General features: G+C 38.5%; 5 protein-coding genes across 12 annotated transcripts in view; 3 read left to right on the forward strand and 2 right to left on the reverse strand.

The window, feature by feature from the left end:
* The first annotated feature begins 519 nt into the window (after window positions 1–519).
* On the forward strand, window positions 520–4,686 carry Rilpl (Rab interacting lysosomal protein like). 3 transcript variants are annotated; one of them, XM_026810890.1, is made up of 7 exons: window positions 520–625; window positions 1,175–1,523; window positions 1,616–1,757; window positions 1,833–1,975; window positions 2,060–2,430; window positions 2,492–2,584; window positions 2,676–4,686. In XM_026810890.1, the coding sequence occupies exons 1-7, from the start codon at window positions 606–608 to the stop codon at window positions 2,797–2,799; spliced, it is 1,242 nt and encodes a 413-aa protein (XP_026666691.1). In that variant the 5' UTR covers window positions 520–605; the 3' UTR covers window positions 2,800–4,686. The 3 variants fall into 3 exon arrangements, with proteins under 3 accessions (XP_026666691.1, XP_017877556.1, XP_017877633.1); XM_018022067.2 differs by having other exon boundaries at window positions 521–625; window positions 1,848–1,975; XM_018022144.2 differs by having other exon boundaries at window positions 521–625; window positions 1,616–1,736; window positions 1,848–1,975.
* A 295-nt stretch (window positions 4,687–4,981) lies between these two features.
* Window positions 4,982–11,195, reverse strand: pasha (microprocessor complex subunit partner of drosha). Of its 3 annotated transcripts, none has more exons than XM_018021943.2 (7): window positions 10,883–11,195; window positions 7,611–8,045; window positions 7,369–7,452; window positions 6,911–7,295; window positions 6,566–6,840; window positions 6,035–6,471; window positions 4,982–5,946 (listed from the first exon to the last, which is right to left on the reverse strand). In XM_018021943.2, exons 2-7 carry the CDS (start codon window positions 8,014–8,016, stop codon window positions 5,614–5,616), a joined length of 1,920 nt encoding a protein of 639 aa, XP_017877432.1. In that variant the 5' UTR covers window positions 8,017–8,045; window positions 10,883–11,195; the 3' UTR covers window positions 4,982–5,613. The 3 variants fall into 3 exon arrangements, with proteins under 3 accessions (XP_017877432.1, XP_026666448.1, XP_017877272.1); XM_026810647.1 differs by having other exon boundaries at window positions 7,611–10,786; XM_018021783.2 differs by having other exon boundaries at window positions 8,773–11,195.
* Window positions 11,196–11,279: 84 nt separating this feature from the next.
* On the forward strand, window positions 11,280–14,257 carry Hsc70-4 (heat shock protein cognate 4). Its single transcript, XM_018021657.2, has 3 exons — window positions 11,280–11,386; window positions 11,505–11,719; window positions 12,427–14,257. The coding sequence occupies exons 2-3, from the start codon at window positions 11,515–11,517 to the stop codon at window positions 14,172–14,174; spliced, it is 1,953 nt and encodes a 650-aa protein (XP_017877146.1). The 5' UTR covers window positions 11,280–11,386; window positions 11,505–11,514; the 3' UTR covers window positions 14,175–14,257.
* Window positions 14,258–14,848: 591 nt separating this feature from the next.
* On the reverse strand, window positions 14,849–18,371 carry LOC108623171 (RING finger protein 10). The gene is made up of 12 exons (XM_018021538.2): window positions 17,971–18,371; window positions 17,548–17,720; window positions 17,248–17,474; window positions 17,086–17,176; window positions 16,829–17,013; window positions 16,549–16,741; window positions 16,344–16,478; window positions 16,070–16,283; window positions 15,740–15,991; window positions 15,489–15,663; window positions 15,101–15,429; window positions 14,849–15,035 (listed from the first exon to the last, which is right to left on the reverse strand). Exons 1-12 carry the CDS (start codon window positions 18,038–18,040, stop codon window positions 14,950–14,952), a joined length of 2,130 nt encoding a protein of 709 aa, XP_017877027.1. The 5' UTR covers window positions 18,041–18,371; the 3' UTR covers window positions 14,849–14,949.
* A 681-nt stretch (window positions 18,372–19,052) lies between these two features.
* The window catches only part of DAT (Sodium-dependent dopamine transporter), a 13,039-nt gene continuing 10,083 nt past the window's right edge, over window positions 19,053–22,008 (forward strand). Inside the window, exons 1-3 of one of the 4 annotated variants that reach the window (XM_026811467.1) lie at window positions 20,255–20,541; window positions 20,624–20,777; window positions 21,498–21,671. In XM_026811467.1, the coding sequence (XP_026667268.1) occupies window positions 20,497–20,541; window positions 20,624–20,777; window positions 21,498–21,671 (373 nt within the window). In that variant the 5' untranslated portion in view covers window positions 20,255–20,496. Of the gene's footprint in view, window positions 19,530–20,239; window positions 20,542–20,623; window positions 20,778–21,497; window positions 21,672–22,008 lie in introns of those variants that run through there. The other 3 variants (XM_018031523.2, XM_018031448.2, XM_018031616.2) reach the window with 3 other exon arrangements.

Consider the following 22,008-nt stretch of genomic DNA (forward strand, 5'->3'; position numbering starts at 1 on the left):
AGGATTATCAAGTACATTTTGTATCCTGCAAATTACATATACAGAAGACATGCAGTATTTTCAAACGAAATTATAATTTCGGCAAGATAATTTAATATTTATTTTATAATTTATTTTATTGTTTTAACTTGTTGACACTAAAGATTGCTAAAATAAAATGAAATAAAATATATATACTATATATTTTGTTACGAGATCATGTTACAATCTTTTGCTGTAATAAATTATGTACTATTTGATAATTTATGAAAACCATTATTTTGGTTGTTTTATTATTTTATAACGAAAGATTGAAAAGGTGTTAATCATGTAAAAGATGCATTACGAATGAGAATATAGTATAAAATATATTACCTATTATGTTATATATACGAAATGTTTCGATAATGATTACTTTAAAGACTCCATTTCCCTCAGAGCATAAGTTCCACAAATACTCCTTGACCTTCCATTTCACAAAATCAAGAATCTAAATAATCGGGTGGAATTCTTCTCTACTTCAGCTATTGAACAACCGAAATAAATTTGTATTTGTTCGATTGGAACGGTCCAATCGGTGTGTCGCTTTAATCAACATTCCCCGATGGAATGTATAGTTCGCAAAAATGGTTGAGGATAAATCAGGGTACATACTTTTAATCGGCAATAGTCAATCTTTCGCTCATTTAATTTCTTCTCCCGTATAAATTAATCGCTTCTTTGGAACTTATAATCGTACCGGTGCCCGTGAGAAAGTTGTTTCTGTGTATGAAGCTATGAAGTGCACACATACGTATTAAAAATAGGCCCCCTTCTGTGTTCTGCACCACTACCACGGTATAGCTCAAAGTGGAATTTGACATAAGCATTGCGAGCGTGAATAATCGTCGTGATCTCATAATTCTCTAGCTCGTTAATTGTCACGTCGATGTATGCATCCCGTTTGTTAACACTTGTACGCGGCAAGTTCTGTTCGCATTTGTTCCCGTACAAATGAGTAGGAAAACGCGTGTTACATTCGGTGCAAGGTGCAACGGTAATAATTAATTAATATTGTCGGATTCCTCCGTTTAATCGTAGCTCAAGGTATTATAATGTCATTTAAATGAAACTAGAGCGACGTACGTTCATCGACACATTAAAATTACAATGTTAAACCGATGGTATTTACATATAATACATATTTTATTTTCAGCACGTTCGCGAATAAGATTGTGATATCAAAAGTATTCATGCCTTTTTGTTTGGAAAATTATACAACCCGTAACATGGATGAATATGCTGTAGCGTCTGAGATATCAGTTGTAGACGTTTATGACATTGCATCTGAGATAGGGAAGGAATGCGAGAAGCTCATAGATTCGTACGGTGTTGAATCTGTGACTAATTTAATGCCAAAAGTAATACACGCTTTAGAGATATTAGAAAATCTTGCGACCAAAAATGAACGCGAGAATACGACAGTTCAGGAGTTACGCTCAAAGATATCACAGTTGGAGAATGATAAGATTGGTAAAGCCGAGGACAGGCAGAGATTTGAGAAGGTATCTTAATTCTAAAAATGAATTAAAATCAATTTTAAATGTGCGTTTATTTAGTTTCTACTTTGATCTTTAAAGATGCTTAATTACTATAGGAACTGGAACAAATTGAGGAGCACTGGCGTCAAGAATCTCGAGACCTGGTAGAAATGGTTAATAGATTACAAGAAGAGAACAGACGGTTGTCAGAGGCTCTACAAGAATCACGTAGTGATAGTCAGTACAGCAATAAACAAAGTACTAACAATCTTTTTCCTACTAACACAATGCCGGAAATATCGTTATTGCACATGTATTTAGATTATTGAGCAGTGAATGCGCTTTCAGCCTTTACAGCTAGTCAGGAAGTTGATGTAGCAGTGTTGCAACACTTGAGATCGATGATAGATAAGCAAAGGGAGCAGATTCGAGGAAGGGACAAAGAGATGCTACAGAAAACTATGGAATTAGAAAATGTAAATTGGTACTTAAAATAATTTATAACTCTTTGTACCGTTGAAATATTGATTTATTTTGATGGATTGTTCGATTTTACACAGTTAACTGCACAAGTCGAGAAACTCGGGGTCGTCGGCCGTGAATTGAAACGAAAACAACGCCAAGCGCAGATGCAAGCCAGAGGCTTGGTGGAGGAGAGAGCGGATTTCTTGGCCCAGTTACAAGATCAAAATCGCGAACTAATAAATCTCCGAGCTCGCCTCGGTTTGGCGAGAAAAGAGAACGAGGACTTGAGCAAAGTTCAGAATTACCCTGATTTAACGAACAAGGCTGTTTACGACCTGGACGATCCCGACAGGCCCAGGTTCACCACCGCCGAGTTGAAAGAAATTTTACACGAACGAAACGAATTAAAAGCCAGAGTGTCCGATCTAGAGGACGAACTGGAATTATATCGACCGAAACCCGAACCGTACGTACCTTCAAGAACATAGTTATGTATTTAAGTGATTACTATGTATGTATTTCCGCAGGGTTGAAGAAGATGCCCCTGTTCAAGGCCCTCTTCCATATGAACCAGATGATGCACCCTGGAAAAAGTCTTCGGAATCTGGAATTCGGAAGTTGTAAGTAAATCGAGAGAGAATTTCAAACGCGTAAATTGTAAATAAATCAAAAGAGATTTTCCAGATTTTAACGTTCATGTTTGCTTCTCAGCTTCCGGAAAATATTCTCAGAGTCGAGCAGCAGTTTTTTAGTTGGTAGCAGCCCGCGACGAAGTCTGTCCAGTTTGTCGAAGATGGCCCTATCTGGGAACAGTACGTACGACGAATCCGTATAATGGTTTCACAAATTATTTTCAAAGCCCAGTATAGATTGATCGGGCATAAAGTCCTTGCATTTACATACTGATGCATTTCGTTTATCGACACGGGAACTGTTTTAAAAGTAACGTGAATACGTTTCCCTTAAATTATTAAACGACTGATCAAATATGAATAGAAAAACGTAGTCAAAAGACGTGTATGCAACATTACATATATCGAACATTTACAATGGTCTAAAAAACGAAGTAAATATAATATATATATACACGTTCTTATGTTTAAAATTAAATTGACGTGCCTCCAAAGTTAGAAATGTTGACAATGATACATACTAGTAGTGTCTCATCATTTTTATTGGTATATGACATATGAGATTGTAATGTTACGAAGTTACACGGTATTCACTCGACTTGTGCAAAAATACGAATAGCAGTTTTTTATTACATAGTTAGTACATGACAGTATATCTAGTGACGAGATTGAATTTTAACTTGTTCACATGTGAAAGTTTTCGACTTGTTTTCCCGTTTTATTTAGGTAATAATACGAGTGAAATTTCAAAGATAGTGATAAGTAGGATATACTGACGGTACCAATATAAAATGCTTAATGTTACAATGAATGTAAGATATTATACATGTAAAAGTAATTAATACTTTTTGAAACATCTACATTTTTACGCCTTCGTTCTTCGTTTTGATTACGTTCAAATACACCAAGGAGTTCGATTAGATCCTAAAGTGTAATCATGCGTGTTTTGTATAAACTTTCGTACTGAAATGAATTTAACTTTTCTATGATTTATGCCATTACGTATCGATGTCAAAATTAATAGTAAACGTCGTATTTACGTAGATTGTAAATAACATTTGGAAATGACGAATATAGTTACCCATTTAGAATAATATATTATGAATTAACAAAAGGATATTAATATATATACATAACGATATGAAAATGGATTATAGTAGCATTTACGTGAAAGACATTCATGACATCAAAGATATTCACATCCAATCATTAAAGCACATTAAACAGTAGTAATTGTCATAGTGTTCCGTGAATTAAAATCAAAACATTTATCATTAATGTTGACTATAATATGTATTTGATTAGAAACGGAAATTTGGTAATACTACTTATATTGTTGAAACATTCATACAGAAATGAATTTCACTTAATGAGAAGGTGCGAATGAAATCTAAACGTTAACGACCCTGTTAGGAAAATGTATGCAGATCGGAAATGCAGTATCAGCATTTGCTACCAATTTGATGCCGATCTGTGCACATATTCTTTATAGAGAAGAACCTGCTTCAAATTTAACACCGCAGGATTGGCTAACAGGGGAAGAACTTATTGTAACTTAAGTTACAAGTAACTGTAAAACATATCTGTAACTTAAGTTATATTTTTAAATGAAGGTTGATAGATATTTAATTTATAATAATAAAGATATGTTCCGTTTACGTATAATCTGTTAATATTATTACAATTCTGGTCCTATTAAAATGTGCCTACTAAGTAAATCTATTTATCTTAGACTAAGTTAATACGTTCTTCGGCGCAGAAGTTCATAAAACTATACACTAAATTTGTTTGCAATATAATGTATATTAGTTGTGGTTTATTAATACGTTACGAGTACAACAAATTCTAAGCTAATCATCGTCGCAAAACGATCTTCTAAAAAATTTCTGCATTTCATGTTATTAAAAAATACATTGCTAAGTTTATATTCCTACTGCTATATCATAGTATAATCTTTAAGTTATGTAAGGAAACATTTCTGTATGTATCGCGGTGTTGCATTGTTACAAAGACAAACAATGGCTTTATTTATGTACGATTAAGAAAGAGAAAATCTATATAATTTCGAGCATACAAAACCTGAAGATTAATATTTGTATTTTCTACTGAAACATCACAATAGTCCGACTATAGGAAAATTTCGTTCTCAAGAAGATTGTTAGATGATTAGCAAAGTATCTCGAGGGACGCGGTAGCGACCCGAAGGCAAGTTTGAGTTCATAAAAATAGCAGAATTGAAACTAATAGTGATATGTAGAAAAAGATGATATAAAGTGCCAAAGCGAACAAGTGGATACAATTATTGAAATAATGTACATATCTATGAAATCTAGCATACGATTTAGCTATTTTATTTTAAAATTTATTTATACCGTATTAAATCTAATTTACCCTTGTCTTTAAACCCCGTTTGAACACATTGTAACTATTACTAATAACAAATATCTAGCGGTTGATGCCTTAACACTTATAGACCGGAAGTATACTTTATTGTAATCAGTTCTCTAAGAATATACGATTACCTTCCATTTACTATTATGTCATTTATGATGCACTCTAATCATAGCACAAATTTGAACCAATAACTTACGTGTCTAATATTAATTCTCGCACTGTGTACTATTAATCGATTGAGTGAGGTAGTACTTCACCCGTATTCTTTTCATTTTTCAGCGATCAGTTGTATCTTAAAAAATTGTTCTTAGGTCTATCTGCCTCGGGTTCTTATTTTCTCTCTGTATCTCTCACACACACGCGCAATCGTTACTTAGTTATCGGCCTTACAGATATCAGATCGGTCACAAAGAAATTACATTTTTACATAAAAAATAAAAACTGAATATAATAGTTGATATAAATTAGCACCATTCGGAAGTCTACTTCATGTTTACACTAGAAACGTTACACGTAGAAAATACTTTGTGCGTTACACATGAAACCCTAAATGTATGGAAAGAAATCTCGCTGAAAATCTTACAAGATACATCAGTACCCATATGAAAATGTTGACTAGCACGTTATAAGTCCACGTTGTTTAAGTTAGCAGCGGATCCGGTTGGCAAATCGAGCGGTACGAACTTACCGATAGGTTGAATCGCTTGCCTCTGTTCCGCCAATTTCCGCATCTCTTGCCTAAGCTTGCTCAATATAGCGTGATTCGGTTGATTCACAGCGGCCTTGCCTTGCAACAGCGTGATCTCTTGTTCCAACTGTTTCTTTTCTTTAAAAGATTTCACACTACGAGATCCGTACAGCCTTAACAGGGAACCCCAAGATTGAATGTGAGGATGCATTAGTTGCAGAATGGCTTGGGCTGCACGTTGTTTACCATCTTTCTTGTTGCGGCACACCTGAAAATGATTTGAGAAAATAAGATTTTAGAGAGATATACTAAATATAAACTAAGAAATAAATCAAAACGATTGTAATTTTGCTTACGACAGTGGCTTCGTGTTTTCCAACACGCATCGTAAATTCATTGCGCTGATGCTTTAGCGTATTTACAGAGTACTTGATGTGCATGTCGCCCAGACCGTAATTTCTTTGCAGACAGGTAATTAAAATAGCATGCGGTGACGGTTCCGTTGTTTTAGCGCAGAACTCGGCAACTCGTGGGTCCGTGATTGATATTTCATCGAAAAACGATAAATCTGCATCGGAGTTAGCCCTAGATGCCTTAATCATTCGGCTGTTGTTGCCGGACGCCGTGTCATTGCTATTATCACCAGATATTTTGTCTCTCATTTGTGGAATTAAAATCTCAAGTGTCTTTCGGGCAGCGTTAGCTTTCGCTTGTTTCTTGCTACTCCCGAAACCACTCCCGTACTCCATATCATTTATACAGACAACAGCAGAATATGGTGTGGCCGCGTTTTCTATGATCAAGAAAAATCAATACAATGTATGATGGATTAGTTAAGATGTTTTAGTTTAGTGGATAGCATTGACGGTATTCTTTCTGATATTTACCCAACTCCTTAAATTTGTAAGTCGGCTGCTTCTTAAGTGCATGTTGTACATATTCGTGTAGTATACAAACGTAGCTTTTGCCAGAGGGATTCATTATCCAATGCTTAGGAGGTCTTTGCCCACTACTGTCATCACCAGTGTGACCGCTACTACCCGCTACACCGGAACTACTGACTGGGAATGTTATTAGCTTCGTCCCATCGGGCAAAGTTGGCCGTTCAAGCTGCTTACGATGCTTTTTATTCTTCGTGAATTTTCTTCTTGCCGACCACGATCTAAACAGCGATCAAAGATTTTTATAAACATCTGTAGCATAATATACGATGACGTTTAACGTATACTTACTGGAACCTCATTACTTTGATAGATTTAAAGCGGAACAGCGATTGGCAATATTCTCTTAATTGTTCACTATCTAATGAATGAGCTGCTCGGTTCTCTTGTATCGTTTCGATCTTGGCACTCGGGAGACTACAAGTCTCTACGCTCGGATCGCGATCCTTCTGTTTCTTCCGTTCTTCTTCCTCTTCTCGAAGAGCTCTTTGGTATTGAAGACAGGGAATCGCGCTGACAGGAACTTCATGTTTTCTTACGCTACCGGGTCCGAGGAAATAGGGTTTTGCGAGAGTACAAACTCTGCTCAGTTTATGCAAATATAAGGGCATCCCGCTATTGTGTGTCACCTGTACCCACCCCTCAGGAAGCACGTCAAAATGATTGTGTCCAATTTCTGCATAAAAAATTACATTAATGAAAATAACATTTGATCACTCCTTTACAAGAATAATTATTTGATTCGTTACCGTCCAAGACAAGCTTCTCTTTCTCTTCGTATGGTACGTGATCCTTCATGTCTTTTCGTTTGCTTTTAAACTCATCTGGTAAACCTAGTACATAATACTTAACTAAAGAAATCTGTGATCCGATGACTTACATATATATACTAGAACACGTTCTTTATCAATATCTTTCATACTTTACCTGGTGGAAAAGATATTGTAGAACTTATTGCGATAACTAAACATTTCTAAAGATCAAGATTTACCTTCTTCAAGCATGGCCTCAATTTCTTCATCAGGTACATCAGTGTCTATACTCTCAACGCTTTCAGACTCCATATCAGAGCAGTTCTGATCTGGATTATGCTCCAGATCATCGAGAACATCAAACTGCCGCAATTCATCGGGAGCTTCAATACTGTCTGTTTTACTACAATCCATTATACAGTTTTCACTAGTGGGACTGTTATATATATTCGTGTCATCAGCGAAGGCAGTTTCCTCCTTCACTGCCGTACTGAAATAGCTTCTATCTGACATCTGACTATCCGAATTTATTTCTGTCTTGATACTTGAGTACTGGTAATCGAAGGCATTCTCGCTTATATCTTCGTTTGGGGGCACCATGTTCGATTCCGATGTTTCTTGAGGCATTTCTTTATCCGCATCCATTATTTGTATAATAAAGATGTACTAAAATACTGTAAGATTCAACAACCAGTAACGTATAAAAGTTTAATCAAGACGCATGCTTGCACATAACACTTTATTTTATCGAAGATTTAACTAATTTGCGTGTAGCAAGCAAATAATTAAATCTAACATTTTAATGCTAGAGTTATCGTTTAAGCATAAACACAAACTCTGGATAAAACAACCCATGGATTAAATAATATAAAGCGCGTTGTATGGCCACACCACTTTCACCAATGAGCCCAAAGTCCAATCAATTTGGAACCATTTGAAAAATGGCAACGAAAATTGGACATTTGCATTAGTGTTAGCAGTTTGGGGCCTATTATATACATCCATGAGCACATTGTACAAATAATATATTATTAGAACTGTTGAATGCATAGCAGATGACACAGTCGGTTGGCTCCAGGACTAGACAGGAACAACATTGAAAAATTGGACCTGTTGCTAGCCTGGGTTATTGATGGTAACTGGACGATAACAAAAATCTAGCTTCGTTCATGTAACATGTAAAATGGATTTTCCACATGATTGAATGCGTTTTAAATAAGTTTCTTTTAAGTTGGTCTGTTGATTAGACAGATAGACCACCCTTTCATCGTTTCATTTTACGAAACAAAGTGCCGGAACATATTCTTTGTACCATTAAAGTATAGTAGCATACGACACATATTTATGTAATTAATACATATAATACATAATTATCAAGTTCGCACAATGCCATGATAATACCTTTATTAATATATCGCACAATATTTTTTGGGAAACTTATAAACACGCTAGGTTCACGCTCTCTCTCGTTGACGATGAACTTAAACAATATCAGGGTTAGCTAAGCGTTACATACTTCTAAGTAAATACTTCTACACAGTCAAATCCCTGTTTATATTCAATGTTCTTCGTCAAAAATCTTTTATGTCAGTACATTAAACACAGAATCATAACCGCTTAATTTGTTTAAGAATAAAGCTTATTTCAAATGCCAATTTCACTGCATAACGCACAACACAATCTGTAATGAAACATCGAACGCCCTCTCACACTTCAAAAAGGTTTTATTCGTTATCAACAGAAGTTATTCTACTAAATCAATATTCCATTACTTTCTCTACCTGATAAGAATATCATTTTTGCACAGATGTGTAACAATAAATCTGTATAAACCTATGAGCCTTTCTACGTAGACAACAAAATGTTTGCCGTCTTTGGATATGAAAAATATCTTGTTTAAAAGATGTACGCAGGAAGAAACATTCTTACATAAACATAAGCTCAATTATCATAGCATTTATATTGCATAATGAAAATTTAATTTTTGCACGTGTGCACACCAAACTGACGGTTGGGAATCGTTTTGGATAGCTGTGCAGTCGATATGGCCCTTGAGCTTGAGACCCTGGCAATGTTCAGAAGACCGTTAAAACGTTTTCAAACGTTTTACACCTGGCAATAACCGTTTCCTTTCCTTTGTCTACTTACTACCTACCCATCAGCTTTAGCAGATGGAAGCCTTACAATGAGCACGAAAATCCTTCGAAAATTCTCATCCTACCCCTCGTATTTTATTTACGTACCTTTATTTCATTCGTACGAAACAGTTATAATATACGAACGTTATAAATTGTTGCTATACGAAAAATCATTTATATAAAGAACATATTTTTGACTTGAACGAAAAGTCTCTGAAGCGAATTGGGAGGGTGGGACTTTCGATCGATATCAAAGTTATATCTTACCTGAGAATCATTATTAATCTCTTACGTGTTCGTGTGCATTATGAAAACGTACATACATGCATACATCGACAAACATGCTTTCATAGGCGTTAAAACGTGTGTGTGTGTAACGTATGACTGGAGATTTTCTCACACTCATAATTAACAGCGTATCGAGCGCATGCACTAGCTGGTTGGAAGTTTCTACAGAGTTCGCGAACTTTACCGCAATTAGTTATGGTCGTTGGTTTCGTGCTTTATCACATAAGCTGCATTCTGAGAAAATTTTCAAGAAATTTCATGAAACCGATGTGTCGACAGATAAAAGCATGAGACATATCAGCCTTCTCTAAATAAAATGTCGTATCAAACAACAAAGTATACATTTTAATGCCTGTGCGATTAATTTTTCAGCAAAACGATGCTCGGTGTAGACAACTTGTTTAGTTGTCATCATCGTTAATTTCAGTTGCTAAAACGGCATTCCTAACTTGTACATATTTTCAGTTATTTGAAGAATCACGATCATAGCATATATATATATATATATATATATATATACATACGTGCGTCATAGTCAAGTGTGAGGAGTAATATGTATGTGAAGACTCTTTAAAGCACGTGTAGTAACGGAAATTGATAAAATCACGAATCACCACAAAGCTACATGGTTCGATCTCTAAAAAATGATTTCGCTTACTTTCATTCTTAAGATTAGAACTTATTATACTTTAAACATTCAAAATTATTCAAATGAGATTCGAAATATTCAAATGTGAGTGTTTTAGTTAAAATGTAACAAAGGAAAAGATTGTATCGAGGGACAAGGTAGCGAGGTAGAATATTCCACAAACTGGCTGATGAAATTTATTGTCATGCGATGATACAACATCGTGATTCATTAATGATTAAACGTCATTGCACTTATAGTATTCAACGTTCTTATATATTTAATGTAAGATAAGCTATATTTCTGATGACGTTGGGTGTCATGAAATATTCATTCTTTCTTTGCTGAATGCTAAAGCTAACTAAAAAAATAAATGGTAGGAAAGTTATAAGAGTCAAAAGAATTAAGGAGCCTTGAAACATTAACTGTCCATAGTCATGCATAGGCGTAGACTCACTTATCTTTGTGTGCGTGTAACCCCACACCTTTTAGAATTGGCTAAAACTTGGCTGTAACTTCTTTGCGCTCCACTTCCGTATCGTTCAGCAGGAATCTATTTCATAATATTATCTCGTGAAAACCTCAGTTACGCCTAATAACTATTCTAGAAGCCCCAATCAATTTTTATAAGAACGAATGACATTTGATTCTAAATATTCACTACATAACAAAGCAACGTCGGATGGATCGATAGTGCAAAAAATCCCAACGTTGACGCACGTAGTTACTGCTCCGTGGCCAATCGCCTCGTGGGCCAAATGGAAACCGACGTTCAATTGGTTAAACACCGATGGTTGAGCGGGAAGAACATTCCAGAAGCGTCCTCTGGGAAAGTGATATATACCGGGTTCCGGGGCCGTGTTCCTCACTCACGTTGCGAATCGTCAAGCGAAGAACTTCTTCACTGTCCTACGAGGCGAACTTTTTCCAAGTGAATTTTCAAAGAAGAGAACAAAGAAAGGTGCGTGTCTGTCATCGTTCGTGTCGGCGGTCATATTTCGATGTTTTAACGTTCACAAAGAAGAAGCAAACTCGGCAGTTTTCATCAGAGATTTAATCGTTGTTTTATAATTTTACAGAAAAGCAAAGATGGCCAAACCACCTGCAGTCGGTATTGATCTTGGCACCACGTACTCCTGCGTTGGCGTGTTCCAGCACGGGAAAGTGGAGATCATCGCCAATGATCAAGGAAATCGTACAACGCCGAGCTACGTTGCATTCACGGACACCGAACGGTTGATCGGGGATGCAGCCAAAAATCAAGTTGCCATGAACCCCAACAACACCATCTTCGGTAAATATACATTTATTCGTAAAATATTTATGTCGTACAATCATCCTCGTGTCTGTCTGCAGTCAATTTTTAACATCCTCCGTTAGCCGTTCATACACTTCCTCCCGCTTTCTTTTTATATAATCTTTTCTCGTAATCTGCGAAATAATTGTAGAATTTGCGAATTTCTATAATGCCTTCTTGTGATGGCACGTGTGCTCATTTGCAATTTAGTCCTGAACAAAATCTATATACCATCAGAATTATTGATTTAGGATGAGTCGTTCGTCGATAAATATTTAAAAATTAATTTTGTCGCTTTAATAATCGTAACAATCAACGAACAGTGAAATGTAAAATCGTCTAAATGGAAAAATGTTGCTTTAGAAGCTTTTTATAAGTGGGCGTGGAAACTTTTGAAAATGGAAGATGGCGGAAGGTCGATACCTACATCCTCGATGTATATAGATAGGCACGCATGCGCGTGTAGGTGAATTAAGGTCATGACTGGAATGACGTGTTTTCTTTCCGTGTTTTTATAGCCTAAAGAAGTATTTTCTTATCGTAGTAGAAATGAACTATATTTCAAAATTTTTAATTAGTAATAATGAAATACTGTATGCGTACATCTTGCCATTTTCGCTAATTTCATATAATTCAATCAATTGGAACTCGTCCTTCTGCATTGAATAATAAAATTAATATATTTGAATAATTGTTCTTTTCAGATGCCAAGCGTCTTATCGGTCGCCGGTTCGATGACACAACTGTTCAGGCTGACATGAAACACTGGCCCTTCACTGTCGTAAACGAAAGCGGCAAACCCAAGATTCAAGTACAGTACAAAGGAGAGACGAAGACTTTCTTCCCCGAAGAAGTGAGCTCAATGGTCTTGGTGAAAATGAAGGAAACTGCCGAAGCGTACCTCGGTAAAATCGTCACCAATGCCGTGATCACTGTGCCTGCTTACTTCAACGACTCGCAGCGTCAGGCAACCAAGGACGCTGGAACCATCTCAGGCTTGAACGTATTACGTATCATCAATGAGCCTACCGCTGCCGCCATTGCATATGGCCTGGATAAGAAGACCACCAACGAGCGCAACGTCCTAATCTTTGACCTCGGCGGTGGCACCTTCGATGTGTCGATTCTGACGATCGAAGACGGTATTTTCGAGGTCAAGTCTACAGCAGGAGACACTCATCTTGGCGGCGAAGATTTCGACAACCGTATGGTAAATCATTTCGTTCAGGAATTCAAGCGTAAATACAAGAAGGACCTGACCAGCAACAAACGCGCTCTGCGCCGTCTGAGAACGGCGTGCGAACGTGCGAAGCGCACATTGTCTTCGTCTACTCAAGCCAGCATCGAGATCGATTCACTGTACGAGGGAATCGATTTCTACACGTCGATCACCAGGGCTCGGTTCGAAGAGCTCTGCGCTGATCTTTTCAGAGGAACTCTGGAGCCAGTAGAGAAATCGCTGCGCGATGCCAAGATGGACAAGGCACAGATCCACGACATCGTTTTGGTTGGTGGATCCACGCGTATCCCCAAGATCCAGAAGCTGCTGCAGGACTTCTTCAACGGAAAGGAGTTGAACAAGTCCATCAATCCTGACGAAGCTGTAGCTTACGGAGCTGCCGTACAAGCCGCCATTCTTCACGGCGACAAGTCCGAGGAAGTACAAGATCTACTGCTTCTCGACGTTACACCACTTTCTCTTGGTATTGAAACGGCTGGCGGTGTCATGACTGCCCTTATCAAGAGAAACACCACCATTCCAACCAAACAGACCCAAACCTTCACCACCTACGCTGATAATCAGCCGGGTGTGTTGATTCAGGTGTACGAGGGAGAACGTGCTATGACGAAGGACAACAATCTGTTAGGTAAATTTGAGCTCAGCGGTATTCCGCCAGCACCTAGAGGAGTTCCTCAGATCGAAGTTACATTTGACATCGACGCCAACGGTATCTTGAATGTATCCGCGGTGGATAAATCTACTGGCAAGGAGAACAAGATCACCATCACCAACGATAAGGGCCGCCTGAGCAAAGAAGAGATCGAGAGAATGGTTAACGAAGCCGAGAAGTATCGTAGCGAGGACGAGAAGCAGAAGGAGACGATCGCTGCTAAGAATGGACTCGAGTCTTACTGCTTCAACATGAAGAGCACAGTGGAGGATGACAAGCTTAAAGATAAGATCAGCGCCAGTGACAAACAAATCGTAATGGATAAATGCAACGAGATCATCAAGTGGTTGGACGCCAATCAGCTGGCTGATAAGGAAGAATACGAACACAAGCAAAAGGAATTGGAGTCGATCTGCAACCCAATCGTCACGAAATTGTATCAGGGTGCCGGAGGCATGCCTGGTGGTATGCCGGGCGGTTTCCCTCCAGGTGCTGCTCCAGGAGCGGGTGCTCCTGGTGGTGGCGCAGCTGGTGGACCTACCATTGAGGAAGTCGATTAAACTCGCTTGTCCACTGTCCTCTTCATGCATTCAATCCTTTGCAGAGGAAAAAACTGTCGAAGAAGAAAAAAAAAGAAGAAGAACATAGAATTATTACACAGCTGCTTTCTTTCATTCGTTCTTCAGTATACTTTATCTTTGTTCCTTTTCTTTCACTCTTATGTGAGACATCATGAACTTATTTATTTTCTTTGCCAGTAAAAGTTCAAAAAATAATTTATTGTACTACGAATGATTTTTTTTTTTAGAGATATGTAAAATCGCGTAATATTATTGTACTTAATATTTTAATAATCTGTGTAAAAGATCAGTTGTTTGATTTTCTATGTTCGAGAAAACTGAAAATATAAAACAATCCCTAATACAATCCGTTTGATTTATTACCTGTACCTTGTACCAAATGGGAACACGGTATATACATCACTTTCCCGGAGGATGCTTCTGGAATATTCTTACCGCTCAACCATCGGTCTTTAATCAGTTGAACGTCAGGATAGTAAAGTTTCTCTTTAGATCGTGCGAAGGTAAAAATAAAAGGTTTCAGGAAATGTAATTTTATTTGCAAGCCCAACAGATTCAAATGCTACAGAAAATAATTATAATATTGAATAGAACAATGATAAAAATTAGACATACTATCATAGATTTACGATTTTCACTAAGACATTTTTTTAAAACAAATCGAAAGAATCCACCGATGCAAGTGACAAAATGAAATTAATTACGGAATTTGTAAACAAAAAGCGTACAATGCCAAGCGTTGTCAGGAAAGAAACTAAGATGTATGTGCCATAGTAGTTGCAAACAATACAGTCGATTTTCTTTTCTTCCTCTTTTTCTCACCCTTATTCTTTTTCGTCTCTGAAACAATCAAACAAATACAAATGAAAATAGACAGTTAATTCACATTTCCATAGCAGCAGTACCTATCTTTGTTTGTTCTAAGGCGGCTGCCAAAGCATCGCCGAGACTCTGACTGTACGATGGTGCCGATAAATAATCTTCCTCTTCATCTCTTCTCGACGACTGAGTACTCGCGTTGGATGCTGTATTACGAGCGGAGTTAATCGATGGCCATGCTGTACGCGGTTTCTTACGCGTGCCGGTGTTCCGCAACATTTCCGCGAACGATGGTCCCGGTTCGTGACCGGCGTTTTCAGTTTGTCTAGATGCAACGATCTCGTCAAACGTGCTTAGAGATGGACTACTAGCTACCGATGTCGTTGCAGATTCTGGTGTTGTCGGAACATTCTCTCTGTAAATAAATATCCCTCAGTACATCGGAAGTCAGATTCACGAAATAAAATGACATACTCCGAAAATAATATATCTGGTTGCCATTGAGGAAAATGATGTTGCGAGTCGAGGTGTACGATGGGTGTTGGATATTTCCCCATTCGTTTGTTCTCCTCTTCCGTGATCTTCTTCTCCCTTTTCCTTTCCTCACATTCTCGTTGCTGTCTACGTTTGTGCCTCAACGTTAATTGATCTACAAAGCCGATCGAGATTAAATTAAAATATCCTGGAAAAGAAAATATTTATACTTTCTCAGACAAAAAAATCACCTTGAAATGAATGTAGAACTTCTTCTGATATAGTTGGTGGTTTCAGTTCAATCTCGGCTACCTCGAACTGGCAAGTTAAGGGCAAATGACATAAGTATCTTAATCTGCGTCTTAGATCCTCGGTAAGATTTCCCCCCTCTTTTTCAAGAAGTTTCCCAGTTATAACATGAGGAGAATTCTCGAGGCTGCCATATTGCATTTCCAACATCTTCACGTTCATTGCATGGAGATACAAATGTTGACCGTCTTCGGCTGAAATTAATTTGTTTAATAATTATATTTAATTAACGAGACACAATTACGTAGAAAACCATGGCGGGCATGTTAAACCTTGGTAAAAGTAGAAGAATTTCTGTATCCCCGATGTTGATTGAATGTTAGGTAAACTTTCCACAGGTTTTAGCGTCTCTTCGTTTACTGACATTGTATTCTCGCTTGTATTTTCAGAGGCTTGTACTTCTGACTGGGATTTTTCGACATCGTTGTTATCATCCGGCGTTGTTGCGGTTTCATTCGTAGAAACGAGTTCTGATTTTGATTTCGTCTAAAAATAATTCATTTTTATGACTAGAGAATTCTATTTGAAACCACGAATGAACTTTACTTTTTTTAATAATTCCTCTTCTCTTTGCGAAAGTTCATTAAGCGCCTCCTCGATGTAACAATTTTCCGGAGAATCAGGATTATCCGAGAGTTCCAATTCCAACTGAACACGTTCACGTTCAATGATATCCATAACCTAAGACGAACCGTAATTAGAACTGACCTCCCTCAATTTGTTTTATTTTATTCCAGTATCAAGAACTTACATCTTCCGTATTGGCGATTAGAAGCTTGGAATATACTTGGTTGCTGATAGTGTCTGAAACTGGAAAGAAATCAATTGGATTCTGATTCATAGATCCGACCGGCACTGCGAACAACGATCCCCTTTCACGGCGCATCAAACGTAAGGTAACTGTGTCTCCTGAATTCAGTGTGCTCTGTGTTATTTCGATAACACTGAAACAGGAAGAAGAATCTTCAGTCTCTCAAAAGTATAATCATAATGTTATTTTAAACTATGGTAAATGTAGCCATGCAAATTACCTTTTTAAATCGGACTTTTGGATAGATTCGTAACAAATGGGGCATTGACGCGAAGATTTATCGGAAAGCGACAAGTAATGAAGAATGCAAGGCCAACAATAAACGTGACCGCAACGCGTCATTTTCCCAGCAACCGGCGGGCACAGACATATCGGGCATGACACACTCTCACAACTATAAAGTTTCTAAATCGTAAGATAATGTTATTATCATCATTGTGAGGATCGACAAAAACTTTTGATGAACCTGTGACTTACGATTTGCTCTACCAGTTTCCAGTCAACTAGTACATCAGGATCGCTTAGGTACAACGTGTAATTCCCACTGGAACTTACGACGAACTGGCAGCTGAACGAATGCATCGATAAGTTAGTATCATTATGAATATGAAGCTGTACCTGAGTTTGGGAGTAACATACCTGGCTTGTAAGAATTGTTCTTTGTTGTATTTATGCCGCTGCACTGGTGGAAGCCACCTGTTACTGTTGCGAGAGCAACTCTTTATAGATTTTCCATAACTCCATGCACCTGAGCCACCTTGCATTTCGCGCGGCTCATAATGAAAATTCAGCAGATGATTCAAATTCTGCTTTTTACTTCCTGGAACAATTACTGAGCCAAGCTCAGCAGATTCTCTGTGCACTACCTGTAAGTCGAACGCTCAATTCACCGAATGGATTAAAATAAATAAAACAGAAGAAATCAGGAAGGAAATGGACCTTGGTATCCTCCTTTGAACTGCCATGATATTGTCCTTTAGGTTTTGGTCTCTTATCAAAACTTTTTGTTTTTTGTCCATTGCACTTCTTTGATTGCTCAAATTTTGAAAAACTGCTAGTGCTTGCTAGTTCACGACGGCGTGAAGTTTTTGGGAAAAGTTTGTTTGTAACATCTATAGAAAATAATGTATACTCATTGTTATGATTGGAACATAAAATCCACTCGAAATGATCGAGAAATTGTATAATTAAACGCTGCCTTGCTACACCAAATCATTGGCAAATAAAAACTGAGACATAAACTTTGAACGTGAACGTTAAAGTGCAACGGAAATCGTATTCGCTCTTGCACAACGTACAGACATGTGACGTAAATGAAAAGATGACGTCGCAATCGTGGCGATCGACGTTCGAACGACGCACCTTGAGTCTTTTTAGCATCAGAAGGAGCTCCCTTCCCGGAGAACTGTTGGTATTTTGTATTTTTGTCCATTTCTGGCACGATATCGTTCGTGCTGAAGTCCAGAATTATCGAAGCTACGGCCTCCTCCGTATGGAGAAACAGTATATTTCTGCAGACCCTTCATCTTCAATAAGCCATGTTCGTTATCGTCAAAAGGTGAAGAAAACAATCCTTCAAGATGCCGAAAATCCACGGCCGATGGACTGGTACTGCGATGACCACAAACACGTCTCCTAACAGAGCGCAGTGCCCTGTCTCTCGTCTTTCTTCTCGTCGAAAAACGACGATTTCCCCAATTTCGTGGCTCTGCGGCCAAAACGGTCGCGATCTCGTCGCTATGATGGCGACGAAACTAATAATGCCTTGCGCAAACGGAAGTAACGTGCGACGCGCAACGGCAACCGTTATATCACGCGGAAGTAATAGATATGATAATAATAATAAACCAGACCAAGTTTGAATTTTTTTTTCTATAGACATCCTTTAAAAATAGAACGTGTATGTCCGGCAATAAGTTCTACAATTACAATTTAATACAGTCAAACATCCACGCGAATCATCTCTGACGATTTCCTGCTCGTTCGAGATAAGTTTGTTATTAGATAAGTGCGTGATTTATGAATCATCTTATCGCCCGATGAATTATTGTGATCGAGGGACGCGGTAGCGTCCCGAAGGCAAGTTTGAATACAGGCGTTTGCCTGACGGTATCGTACATTTCAACTCTTTTTAGTTCATCGCAATTTATCTATAATAACGAAGACATCTGTATACACGCATGGATTTAAGACATGTGATCACTGCTTCCTTTACGAATTGAATGATGTACATAAAATATCTGTTAGTTACTGACAGCGATAAACACGACGGTATCATTTTCACGCGGAGCGTGACAATGCGCGCGGCTTTCTTGTTCGCCGCGCTTGTGCCAGCTTCTGCAGACACGCGCTCTGGATGTTTGGGCTGGACCCGCGGTGTCACGTGACCGAGGCGCGTATATACGTCCCGGCGTTGGGGAAACTTCCTCACTCATTCTTTCGAACCTTCCCGACGAGGTACCCGTTTTCCAAATTTTGTTCGTTAACAATCTGATGGTCTGTCACCGTGGCCAATGCGCGATCGCTCTCAAAGTCTGTCCGCAGAGGGACCGACCGTTCGCTCCCGCGACGGCTGTTCTCGCGGACTCACGATACGAATCGTAATCGTGAATTTCGCGCGTTCTAAATTATGATCTATCTCGCGAGCTGAAAGACATACTCGCTGGGGCATTCCAATAATTCGAATCTCATGCGGGACATCGTATCTTTTCTTTATGCGAAAACGATTCGGGAAGGATCAGTAACGCGGTAATGGGTCTGACGGATACGAGTTTCGAAATACTTTTGACCCTGTGGCGGGTTCTCGTCGTGGGAGTCGTGTGGACCGAAGAAGTCTGCGGTCAGTGTCGCGGTGCCTCGCAAAGCTATAGCATCGCCAGTCTCGCTCGCTAATCGTCCTGCTACTTGGTAAGTGGAATATCGTAAGTATTCATACGTTTTTAATTAGAATCATCTTACTATAAATGGTCCATGAACCATTAATACGATTCAACGTGTATTCCTATTGTTTAGATATCATCTTATAGGAGTAAAGAGTTTGAAATCATAAAGTTCGTTCGATTCATTGTAAGGGTAGCATGTAAAATCATAGACACGTAATATGTTCATGCGTTAACGTCGTTTATGATTGATTATCAAAAATGAATCAGAAACAATTATTTGAGCGTTGACGTTGTACGTCGCACGCTCGTTTCTAATGACTGATCGCGGTCTCGATAATTATCCTTGTTGTCGCGTTTCAGTTACCAATTTATTTTTACAATTCGAATAATAATTCTTGTTCAGTTCGCGGAAGGTAGAAGCGATAGATTACGATCCTTCTTAGAAGCGAGCATGTTTTCCTCGACGGTAACTTGGAAGTGACGCACGACGGGGGTGGAAAGAAATAAAAAAAAACATTTTATGATCCTTTATTCTTGAATTTTGTCATACACGTATTTATAAAAATGTATCGTTCATTCGTCGGTTTCGAATATTGCAATCGACGGACTGGCGGCGGGTCTCACTAACGACGAGCTAATTAATATTGCCATCTTGCTTTACCACGAGTAAGGATCCCCCGACTCCTCACCGGATTTGTTTCTTCGAATTTGCACGTCTTCCACGCAACTCTTCTCTCCCTCTATTTCCTTACCGCCGTCGTTTACAATCTGAAGAACAGTCGACAGTCGTCCGCCTTTTCCCGAACAAGGCACTCCTCCGAGTACCGAGTCAGGGTACGTCTCTTAGTATCGTTTCTCAACCAAGTTTCGCATTGCTTTTTTGCAATTTCAATTATCCTCCGATCCTTTTCCGTGATTCCAAGTACAATCGTGAAAGGTGGTTCTAATTTCTTCAATCAAATCGAATTTTACAATCGATCTTTGAATCTCGATATTGGATGTTTGCATGAGTACCGTCTTCTGGATGCATGTAGCCAGAGGAACACGAAGAGTATTTTATTCATGTATTAGAACTTCTGTTGTTAAAATAATACACGACAGAATTTCATCAGGGAAAATTGTTCTAAGGTCAGGATTTGAGTTCATATGAGAAGTATTCTTACATCCTCGAAAGAAAGTGCTGGAAGAAGAGACCTGTAATTCGTAGTAGTCGATGTCGCAATTATTTGGAAAAACGACTTGGAAGCCGCGTTTTCGTCGGTTCAGTTGATAAAAAAAGAAGAGTAGGTGAGTTCTCTCGTCGTTTGGCAATAACCGCCGAATATCAATTAATCGGGTCGATCTATAGACAAGCGTGGATCAGTGCGTGTGACAGAAAACCCCTCGTCGAGAGTCCCCTCGAAGCTGGCACACCGCGGCCGCCTTTGAAATATACGCTGTTTGTCCGGAACCCGTCACCAGGGCACAATGAGCCTCGCACGGGGGTTAAGCGTTGTCGCCTGAAGGGCTATCGATAACTTGTCGTCGCCAAATTACACGTGACCGCGCCCGCACAGCCTCCACCACCCTCTCTTCTTCCACCCACATTCATCTCTCTTTAAACTCTTCGTCCGATCTCTTCGAAAATAATACTTATAATATATGTAATACGACGTAAGACATCGACTTCGCTTTTTCTTAGAATAGTCTCTTCGTTTTATAAATCATTTTATTTATTTAGCGTATGTCACGAATGATGAACAATAATGCAATCACGTGAGCGTACGATTTTATGTTCACGTAATTAAAAGAGAGAAGAATCCTATTTATATTTCAACGAAGTGTTAAATATGAAAAATCGCTGCGGAACGAGAACCCATTACACTTGTCATCTCGATATAAGTCCTGTCCCCTCGATGAACCTCGATTTTCATCGAGCGACGCAATTAAAACCCAGCACTATTATATCCGACGATCAATGGAAATTCGCGATTTTCTCAAAATACGAAATAGATTTTGTTCTAATAGGAAAACGAGACATGTCGTCGAGGGTGGTGAAGACGCCACCAATGATGAACGGCAGCGTCGACGGCAGGGAGACCTGGTCCGGGAAGGTTGACTTCCTTTTATCTGTCATCGGATTCGCTGTCGACCTTGCCAATGTCTGGAGATTCCCTTACCTGTGCTATAAAAACGGTGGCGGTAAGTCGTTCTACGATCTTCCATCAACAATTTATCATTAAGGATGTATTGGCTATATATCAATCTCAAAAGTTTATGTATCTTAGAAAACATCTCGGAAAAATTGAAAAATTTTTTCTTTCTCAAAATTTCGAAAAATGCTTCAAATAAAAGTTGTTTTTCTTCGAACTTCGATATTTAACGAGTTAACTATGATTAATCGGCATTTTATGGGTACTGATAAAATCCGACCATTCCACGGTCGAAACAGCGAACTTTTGGAAAAAAATTTCGTTTTCCCTCAATAACTTCTAAACCGTTGGTCCTACGAGAAAATTGCATAGAACCTTTCTTGTAG

Source organism: Ceratina calcarata, unplaced genomic scaffold (genome assembly GCF_001652005.2).
Source record: "Ceratina calcarata isolate Rehan_Ccalc_2016 unplaced genomic scaffold, ASM165200v1 scaffold1, whole genome shotgun sequence".
Taxonomy (NCBI): Eukaryota; Metazoa; Arthropoda; class Insecta; order Hymenoptera; family Apidae; genus Ceratina; species Ceratina calcarata.

Coding starts and splice junctions, on each gene's coding strand:
- Rilpl (XM_026810890.1), top strand. CDS start 606: ATGGTTGAGGATAAATCAGG. Junction 1,524..1,615: donor ACAGGCAGAGATTTGAGAAG/GTATCTTAATTC, acceptor TAATTACTATAG/GAACTGGAACAAATTGAGGA. Junction 1,976..2,059: donor AAACTATGGAATTAGAAAAT/GTAAATTGGTAC, acceptor GATTTTACACAG/TTAACTGCACAAGTCGAGAA.
- Hsc70-4 (XM_018021657.2), top strand. CDS start 11,515: ATGGCCAAACCACCTGCAGTCGGTATTGATCTTGGCACCACGTACTCC. Junction 11,720..12,426: donor CCCCAACAACACCATCTTCG/GTAAATATACAT, acceptor TGTTCTTTTCAG/ATGCCAAGCGTCTTATCGGT.
- LOC108623171 (XM_018021538.2), bottom strand. CDS start 18,040: ATGGACAAAAATACAAAATACCAACAGTTCTCCGGGAAGGGAGCTCCT. Junction 17,014..17,085: donor GGAAACTGGTAGAGCAAATC/GTAAGTCACAGG, acceptor CTTACGATTTAG/AAACTTTATAGTTGTGAGAG. Junction 15,430..15,488: donor CCAGATATATTATTTTCGGA/GTATGTCATTTT, acceptor ATTTATTTACAG/AGAGAATGTTCCGACAACAC.
- pasha (XM_018021943.2), bottom strand. CDS start 8,016: ATGGATGCGGATAAAGAAATGCCTCAAGAAACATCGGAATCGAACATG. Junction 6,841..6,910: donor ATCAAAGTAATGAGGTTCCA/GTAAGTATACGT, acceptor ATCGCTGTTTAG/ATCGTGGTCGGCAAGAAGAA. Junction 6,472..6,565: donor TTACAAATTTAAGGAGTTGG/GTAAATATCAGA, acceptor TCTTGATCATAG/AAAACGCGGCCACACCATAT.